The following is a 9917-nucleotide window of genomic DNA, read 5'->3' on the forward strand; positions in this document are numbered from 1 at the left end:
AGAAGGGCAGAACTCTGATCAGGATTGTATTGTTGGGCCCCCAGCTCATAGGAGTGCTTTAAAACAGATCACAGTGGAACTAGTAGAAGGCTTCAATAAAACCAGGGCTTTTTTTTTTAAAGAGGTGCCGGAACTCTCAAGAGGGAAATGAAGTTTACAATCTGTATACTGAAAACTCACCAACTTTTAAACATTTTTAAAAAAAAATTGTCAAAGAGGTTCCAGAATGCCATTCCTCCAGGAAAAAAAATCCCTGAATAAAACAGAAGTCTAGTGACGCCTAACAAAATTTATGCCAGCGCTGCTTTCATGAGTCAGACCTCACTTCTCCAAACACATATGGAGGGATTAATCAAACAAAGAAGTCGCCAAGCTTAATGGTCACAGGGTTATTGTGACACCTGATTTTGTATAGTCGAGCCACTCCATCAGCGGCAGGGCAATATTGCCTTCAGTTTCCGTGCAATATAAAAACACGTTGATGGGGCCAAAAGGCCAAGGGATGCAAGTGGCACAGTCAGGGTCACTTCCCTGCGGGGCTCCTTCGTCGTGTATAATTCCATTCACCGAAACTGCTGCTCAGACAATTCCCCCAGTTTCGTTCCTGCTACTTTGGCGAAGGAGAAAAAGTTCGGCGAGGTCCCGACTGAGCCCCGGACGGATAGGACGAAACGTTCCCACTACCCGGTAATGGAGCGCTACCAAGCCGTCGTTCGCAGCTCCACTTCACCCGCCCGGCCAATGGAAGGCAGGGCTCGGCCCCAGAGCGTCTGCAGCAGTCAGTAGGGAAGCGAGTACCTTGGAGCGTAGGCAGAGAGCAGGCGCCTTTCTTTTGCCTCCGAAAGCTTCCCTGCACGCACCAGCCCATTTCTTTCCCTTCCGGCGCCCAGGAGGACTCTTCAGCGCCTTCTCCCCAAAGGGACGGGAGCGGTCCACGCCAAAGAGCTCTGCCGGCCTGCCAGCAGCTCCCCTCGACTCGCGGGGAAGAAGAGGCCACAGATCCCCAGCCCGGGGGGGGGACGCGACCAGATTCCGGCTCCCGGGGAGGGCGTGGCGCGAGGAGGAGCGGAGCTGGGGCTGGTCGGAGCGGGAGTCCCGGGCGCAGCAAAGCACCAGCAGCCGGTAAGGAAGGAAGGAAGGAAGGAGGGCGGGCGGGGTCCGGGCTCCTCCACGTGCCCTTCGAGTCTCCCCGGGGCCCCAGACAGGTGCCGAAAGGTCGACAGAGCGCGGGCTTGGGACGCACGTGGCGGGGTCCCCCGGTCTGTTTCTGTGGAAGCCTGTCGGTTCAGTCCCGAGCCCCTGAGGTGCCCGTCCCGTCGGGCCGGTCCCGGTGCACGCTTCCTCGGGAACAAGCCACGCCGGGATTTGGGAGGAACAGAGCGGAGGGACTGAAAAGTTAGCAGGCAAGGAAACAAGCGCTGCAGCGCAGGCTGCTCGCGTTCTAGCCGGGGTGGGGTGGGGGCGAGGGGGAGAGAGCTTTAAAAAGGAAGAAGGCTCTTGAGCCACAGACAACAGGATCGTGCCGTGGTGCGTCGTACACCTCACCTGGGACAAGTAGCAGTCTTGGCTGTGGACTCCAATGGGGAGTAGAATCCTATTTCAGAACTGATACTGAATTGAATGATGGTGGAAGCATATAAGGAAGTTTGTCTGTTATGTGTGCCAGTGCGCTGTTTGAGATGGATGACTTTGAGGGGGGGGGAGTGGTTGTGAAACGCTAGATCCAGGCAAGAACTACCCTATTTACCTGAAATTAGGACTGGGGGGGCAGGGGTTTCCACCTATGCTGTCAAGAAAATTCACGTGTCAGTTATGGTTCTGTACAGAAATAAGAATATTGTTATGGATAACCTTTTCAGGGGCGTTGCCTTATATTCGGGGTCATCTTCCTTTCAGGCAAATACAGGCGTCTAATCCAACCTTCTGCTTCCAGTAGTGACCAGTTCACTCATAGACCCACCTCTGTCCATCCTCAGCATCTGAAATTTGGGATAGACTAGTCTGTATGCAGTAGCTTTTTTTTTTTTAAGTGAAAGTTCTCCCCTCAACACCAGGTTCATCAAATGTCACTTAGACTGATAGAGATTGTTCTAACAAAACACAGAGGAAGCAAGGCATGTCCAAACTGCCTGGCACCCTGTCAGACACCTGCGTGTCTTTATGCAAGCAGATAGGCCTGTATTTGTGACTTTGTGGCTGGAGAGGGGGGGGGAGGAAGTGGAAGGCGATTTTGGGAAAGAGTGGGGATGCATGTTGGTCAAGGCTTTGAGCATGGTTACATTGAGGTTTTCTTGCTTTCATCTCCTTTCTTTTGCTTCTTCCAGGGGTGGCTGTGCCCGCAAAGGAGGAAACTTCAGGAGCAGCCAACCCCCGAAATACAAGAAAAGCACCCCAGGCACTTGATGCAGGTCCCCGGCCACCCCTCGGCACTGTTGACGCATTAACAAGGGTACTGCCAAGGGGCAGGGGTTGTGTTGCTCTCCTATACCCAGGAGTGAACCTAATACATGTGCCAGGGCTTGTTTTCTCCTGCCCTTGGCTTGCTACAGGTGCCAGTGTTGCAGCGAGTCCAGGGGGCACGCAGCAGTGAACAAACAGCGAGACTGCCAATAAGGAGCTGCCCCTGGCAGAGGCGGTGATGCTGGGGTGCTCTCTTTGGGGCTCTGCACCCCCCACGTTGGTTGGGGAGAGAAGGAGGAGAACTGTGTTGCTTGAAGGGTTGCTGCTGGTGGTGGTCTTTCCCAGCTGGGTCTTGGCTCAGCAACTCGCCCGTTGTCCTGAATCCTGTATTTGTTCTGAGGCAGCCAGGACGGTGACGTGCGTCAATCAGAACCTGACTGAAGTGCCGCAGAACTTACCCCATTATGTGCGTAACCTCGTCCTCACAGGCAACCGCATCAGTGGCCTCCAGCCTGGCACGTTCTTCTCTGAACCCCCTCTGGAGCTCAGTCACCTCAACCTGAGCAGCAATGGCCTGGAGTGGGTGGGAGAGAATGCTTTGGCTGGCTTGCCCAGCTTGAAGCAGGTGGACCTCAGCCACAATCTCCTTTCGTCGTTCAGTGCTGCGGCCTTTGGCAACGGCAGTAGCCCCATAGAGGAGCTGGACTTGAGCAGCTCCCTCTCAAACGCTAGCAATGTGACCCTCATCACTGAGCTCCTCCAGCAGAGGGCTTTCCCCAACCTAAGGCACCTGGATCTGTCCAACAACCACCTGCTTTACCTGCCTGCAGACATGTTCTCCTCACTGCCCAACCTCCAGCACCTGAACCTGCACAACAATTCCCTGGTGGGTTTGTATAATATGGACTTCTCGAATCTCCACCAGCTGCAGAGCCTCAACCTCAGTGACAATGCCCTCAAGTGCCTGAGGAATAGCACTGTCTTTCAGCTCCACAGGCTTCTCCACCTCAGTAGTCTTGACCTCAGCCACAACCCTTGGGTCTGTGACTGCCAGATCGAGGACTTGGTGAACTGGCTTAAGGAAAGTGACGTCATTGAGGCCAAAGAGACTGTCAAGTGCTCTTATCCAGATGAGATGCGGGGCAGGCCCTTGGTGACTCTCAACTTCTCAGGCTTGGTCTGTCCTGCACCAACAGAAGACCAAACTCAGCTACAGACTTCTTATGTCTTCCTCGGGATTGTCTTGGCTCTCATTGGAGCTATTTTCCTGCTCGTTTTGTACTTGAACCGAAAAGGGATCAAAAAGTGGATATACAATATCAGGGATGCCTGTAGAGACCACATGGAAGGATATCACTACAGGTATGAGATCAATGTGGATCCCAGGCTCACAAATCTCAACTCCAATTCTGATGTCTGAAGAGGTCCTGAGGGGAAAGCAGGCTGAGCATACAAGTAGCTATGCATGACGGGTAGACTTTAGCTTTATTTCCCCTCTCCATGCTTGCTGCCCCTTTGCACACACACCCTTAAAAGACTTCACAGACGCATTTGTGCCAAGCAGAGAATGATGCCTACCTATACCCAAAGTTCACCTTTTTTGTTGTAGCCCACAGTCAATTGTGCATGGGATTGGGCTGTATGTAGGGAAACATGCTTTTTGCTGCCTGTTTTGCTTTGCAACTCACTGCGAGCCCTTGCTTGCCAAGATCTCTCAGCATCTAAATAGAAAAGGGACACTTTGTGTGTATGCGTCTGGTTTTTCTTTCTTCCTTGTGAGAGTATATTTTTTTAACAAGTACCATTCAACAAAGGCTGCCTCAACTTTTTGGGAGAAATGTTTTGTCCGTTGGTACTTTGTGTTGTTGTTGTTGTTTTTTAAATGCAACTGAATTGTAAAGAATTCCATAGACTATATATGCATAGCTAGAACACTCCTTTTTAAAAAGTTCTCTGTACAAATAAGCAAATAAAATAGTGAGCATGCATAAACTTGACTATTTTACATAGTAGGGAAAAACTGAAAAGCTCAGTAAGGCTGTTTCTGTTTGTAAAAGCTACAGGATTTTTTAAAAGGAAAAATCCACTATAAACTGCACGTGGAGCTGAGTTTGAACTGTTAAATAATTCAATAAATGTTCCTACAAGTAGTTTGTCGGGCTGAAGTTTGCTGGTTAATGTTCCAGTCTGGAAATGCAGCACAATATAGAATAAACATAGTTTCTTTGATAAACTTATATTCCCAGTACAAAAGATGACAAAAAAGGACTCCATTTATCATTAATCTAACTTATGTTTGCTTGGAAGTGTCTTCTTTAGTGTAGTTTACCTTTTGGTGAAATGAGGAATATACAAAGTGATGGTAATTTGCACTTCTTTATTAAAGTCCACAGAAATGACCATCTCTTTCATAATACAATGTCATTTTTCATATCCTGTTTTTAAAAATGGCCATGAGGGTGCAGATGATGGTCTATTAAACTGCCGTGGTGTTTCTCATTGCTTTGCTTATGGCATTCTTTGAAATCAGAGGGTCCAACTTCTAAGGAATGAAAATAACCCAGCCAAAGTTTTAAGCATTTGTATAATCCAGCCCTTTGATTGCATACATAAAAGTCCATTCCACTATGTTCCATAGAGCTTATTTCTGAATAAATGAATATAAAATGGGAAACTAAAACTCCCATGAATTTCAGTGGCAGGGAGTCCAAACAAGTGTTTAGTCCCTTCCAAATGAAATCAATAAATTTTTAAAATGTGCTTAACTTTAGTGAAATCATTTATTATTTTTATTTATTTATTATTTACATTTTTATCCCGCCCTCCCCGGAGGCTCAGGGCGGCTAACAAGGCGTATCGCCAAATAAAACAATAACATAGTACAACATATTAAAAAATACATCACCATTAAAACACTTTTGGTGCTCCTCTCAACCAATTCCAAAATTACAGTTTCTAAAAGCAAGATGGCCGTCCCTTAAACGTCCTGTTCTCGCCCATGATGCAGCGATTATGGGGCGTTGATGGTACATCATGCCCAATGTGTCTAGGCTTGGAGCCACAGGCTGCATGTGTACAATCCACTCATATGAACATTTACATGAAAATCGTGCTGTTTCCATTATGGAGCTCACTCTCAAAGGCTGCATAGGGTTGCAGCCTAGGAAATTAGATCTGTTGAAATCGGCATAAACTTTCACAAACAGCAGATGAAATAGTAAATCTATGACTGGACTGTACCACTTCAGATGGCCATTGAGAGCTGACATAACTAAGTGCTTGTCCTTACAACAAAATTCCCTGCACACAGGAACATGGCAAGTTAGGGACAGCGGTTCTTACCTCTCCCTGATACCTTGTTTTCTGTGCGAGATTATTTTTTCCCCATTTTCTTTTTCCTCTGTAGAGCATTTAGGTGTGCATTCTGAAGTGGTACAGGCAAGAAGCCAGTTGGTAAATAAGATGTCCGTTCAAAGGGAATATTAAAGAAAATCTAAAACTTTGCCTTACTTATTGATTCATATTTGTGTCTTTACATTTTTAACCTGCCACATGGCTCCAGGACTTTGACTGGTTTATGCACATTTTTTAATGTGAAGATTTCATGGAAATCACATCCAGATTTACCCTGGATGTTGTGGACATTGGTGTTTGCTTGAGGAAGGGGGGTGAACATGTTCTTGAATAAGGACATAGGCTGACCAGTTGGCATTGTATTCTGAATGTTTCAGTCTCCAATATCCGCTCTTAACAGGCAAGCTTAGATTGAGTTAAGATACTCAGTGTTCAAAACTCATGTTCTCCAGCTAGTTGAATAGGTACGTGGTTTTGCTTGTGAAATCACATTATTTTAATAAGGTCTGATATAATGTGAATAGCTCATTTTAGCAACAATGTGATCCTATGCATGTTTGCTTACAAATAAATATTTATGACTTTAGTGGCAGCTTATTTATTTATTTTATTTCATTTATACCCCGCCCTCCCCGCATGCGGGCTCAGGGCGGCTTACACAAGCACAAAAGTGCGGTAAAAATACAACAAGTTAAAACAAGGCACAAGTGCAGTAAAAGTTAACAGTTAAAACAGTTTAGGCAAAAATGCACATCTCACGCTATAGGCAGCCAGTGCAGCACTTTCAGCACAGGTTGGATGTGGTCCCATCTAGAGGCACCCACTACCAACCTGGCCGCCGCATTCTGCACCAGCTGCAGCCTCCAAATTTGCGACAAAGGCAGCCCCGTGTAGAGAGGGTTACAGTAGTCTAACCTCAAGGTGACCATCACATGGATCACTGTGGCCAGATCACCGCGGCTAAGGAGGGGGACCAACTGCGGCACCAGCGGTAGATGATAAAAGGTTGCTTTGGCAGTGGCCGCCACCTGGGCCTCCATCGTTAGGGTGGGGTCCAGGAGCACTCCCAAACCCCTAACCTCCGAAGCTGGCACCAGAGGTGCCCCATCGAAGGCCGGGAGCGGGAGCCCCAATCCCATACCACCCAGGCACAGGACCTCCGTCTTCGTCGGGTTCAGCTTATTCCAAAGTGTGTGGCATTTATATTAAAAATGCCATACAACTTAATTTTACACTTTTGTTCAACTTGTGTGTGTAAATTCATCTGCCTTGTTTTAGGCAAAGACAACTCTCTTCCTGTTTTCCCATTTTAAAGACACCATATCGTGGGGATGGAGGGAAACTGGGAACTGTACCATGGGTTTTCCTTTAAAGAAAATTAGTAAGCTTTTCTTTTATTAATTGTAACTTAAATGTCATTGGTATGTGATAGAAGTTGCATTTTTACATACAGCAGGTACTAATTAAAATCATTGGTAAGAATAAATACTGAACATATCAGAACAGTTGTGGAAGTTCCAAAGACAGTTTGATGTAAATCCAAGTTTTTGCAATATTTTCTATTAACGAAGTTGTGCTCTGATTTCAGAAACTCACTTTCTCTTACAGGTGAGCATATGGTGCTGTTGGCTTAAGTTCCGCTCTTCTCTCTAAAATGATATTGCAATGTAAATTTTTGATTGTCATATGTAAAATGTGGATCAGCCAAACAAATGCCTGTGGGAGCAGAAGTTAAAAATAAATTCAGTGAAATACCAGCTTGAATACTGCTCTATGCCCTCATATACTTGGTTTGGATTGCTTTAAATGAGATGATCTTTCATTAAAGTTCTTGGTGAATATACAGCTTATATTGAAGAAAACAAATTCTTGTACTAATCTGTCAGACTGAAATAAAAATAGCCATCTGAAATGGACAGAAATGAATTGTAATGTTAGTTTGCTTGAAGAGTTGTTCACATCTGTTTCAAAACAAAGTTCTTTGCTTTCCTGTTAACATATAACATCTTAGCTTGTTAAAATATTTTGAAGAGGATATGCACCTGGAATTGTTTTGCAAATAATGCTGTTATTTCACAGAGCTCAATATACTTGATATGAAGTAATGGGTAATTCATTTTACTGTGAAAAAGAAACACAGTCTAAGGAAGGTATTTCTACTACAGCTGATGAAAAAGTGCTTATAGTTTTCCCTTCCAAATACAGTTTGAAGATATTTATTTATATCTCTCCCTGGAGCTTGTGTGCTTCTGTGCACACTATTCTACATGTGGTAGCCTCCTAAAGTTTCTAAATTACTATGTTAACGAATTAGAGGGCTTAGAAGGTGTGTAATATCACATTTTCAAAGGAAGATTTTAAAGCCTGTTAGCCGCCCTGAGCCCGTTTGGGGAGGGCGGGATATAAATTTAATTAATAAATAAATTTTAAAAATCGACCATTTAAGGATGAAGAGTCAAACAAAGCTTCAAACTGTGTAACTATTTACAATGAATAGTTTAAAGAAATAAAAGCTCTCTCCACCCATAATTTCCAAGTCCCTTTTGAGTGGCTGCAGTTCCTCAATGCAACTGGTCCCAGTACCAAATCATTGTTTACAGATCTCCAAGTTAAATCTGCTGCGCTGTGACCCGCCTGCTATCCCTGCTGCTTCTGCTACCACAGTAGCTCAAGGGTCACCCTACATTTTGCAAGGTAGATAAAGCTACCTTTCCCTGTCCCAGGAGTCATAAAAATATTTTTACTACACAAATCCAGCAGTTCAGAGCTATCCCCTGACAGGTTTCGTTGGTCCTTCTGAATGTTCCAATCTGCTGGGTTATAGAGCCACGGCTTGCTATCTCACCCCCATTCTACAGGAATATATACCCAAGGACACAGATGTAGATTATGGCTGCTTCTATGCGGCATCTTCTTGTTCTGGCCAAAAAAACCCAAACTTGTTTCTAAGCAGCGTAGTAGCTACTTGAAAACAGCCCCATTAATTTTATTTAAACTAAACTTGTCTCCTTCTCTTGGCTCTTCCTCATGTGACCTTCATTCCAAACATTTTCTCCTTTTGCTTCCCTGTGATTCCTCTGTGATTTGTTGGTTTCCTAAAGAGCATCTTAATTTCATTTGAATGCTTTTTGAACACCCCTAATTTCTAACTGGACTTTTAGGTATAGATGCCCAAATCAATACATAATATAATAGATCCAGAATAAAAGAGCCATTAAGTGAGTTCAGAAGCAGTGTGCTCAAAACCGATTTCAATTACATGAAGACTATTCCACTTAAGAGTTTTCAGTGGGAAACTATTTAAGGCACTAATGGAACACACCTTTGTTTCAACCCTCTTAATACACCAAGATTTCTCACATCAATTTACCTCTTAGACAGGAATGGATCCTGTGCTCCATTCCAGAGTATTCTTGTGGAGTAAACAGCCTTCTGCTAACCAATCATTGTTTTTGTGTGCAGGTGGCTCTTGGCACCTGCTGAAGGTTCCACTGCTACAAAAGCAGAGCACCGGAACCAATCCAAAGCCTTCTCAACAGTTCTCTGAAAACTCTATATTTTCATTTCCACCTCCCAAATGTATTGGCGTTTTCTGATCTATTGCTAATTAACTGTATAAGCAACTGACTGCCACCAGATAAAGCATGAAATTTAAGGAGCTCCACAAAGATGGTGGGTCCAAATGCTAATTTAGTTTTTTTTTTTCCCTTTCTTCAGCAGCTGAACAATCACAAGTTGCAACAATAACCTTGTGCATGTGATGAAGGATGGTAAGATTTGGTAAGAGAATGTTTTCAGTGCCAAGCTTCAAAGTTAAGTTTTATATATACCACAGAAGAAAAACAGAGGAGACATATATATTTTTTTGGGTTGCTGTGAAGAAGCGCTTGACCATGTCATTGTCTGGACTGAAGATTACAACAAGCTTGACAGAAACTCTTATGATTTGCTTGAGATGGTGCATCTATCATCATCATTCTATCATAATGGACTTGACCTGCTGAGTAGTGGATTAAAGTCCTCACAAATACATTTCTAGAAACATAAACCTTGGCTTTTGACAAAATGAGTGGAACAGTGGGTTTCTTGGTTTCTTATTGAAGTGTTTGCTTGCATTATGCCCACCACTAGAAACATGCAAGTGGAGGTCTGAGAACTTTTGT

The 9917-nt window shown here is 44.6% G+C and overlaps 1 protein-coding gene across 1 annotated transcript; it reads left to right on the forward strand.

Moving 5' to 3' along the window:
- The first annotated feature begins 2638 nt into the window (after positions 1–2638).
- Positions 2639–9501, forward strand: TPBG (trophoblast glycoprotein). Its single transcript, XM_015418810.1, has 2 exons — positions 2639–3762; positions 9472–9501. The coding sequence occupies exons 1-2, from the start codon at positions 2639–2641 to the stop codon at positions 9476–9478; spliced, it is 1131 nt and encodes a 376-aa protein (XP_015274296.1). The 3' UTR covers positions 9479–9501.
- Positions 9502–9917: the final 416 nt, after the last annotated feature.

The sequence above is a fragment of the Gekko japonicus genome, unplaced genomic scaffold, assembly GCF_001447785.1.
Source record: "Gekko japonicus isolate JY-2015 unplaced genomic scaffold, Gekko_japonicus_V1.1 scaffold1278, whole genome shotgun sequence".
Classification (NCBI taxonomy): Eukaryota; Metazoa; Chordata; class Lepidosauria; order Squamata; family Gekkonidae; genus Gekko; species Gekko japonicus.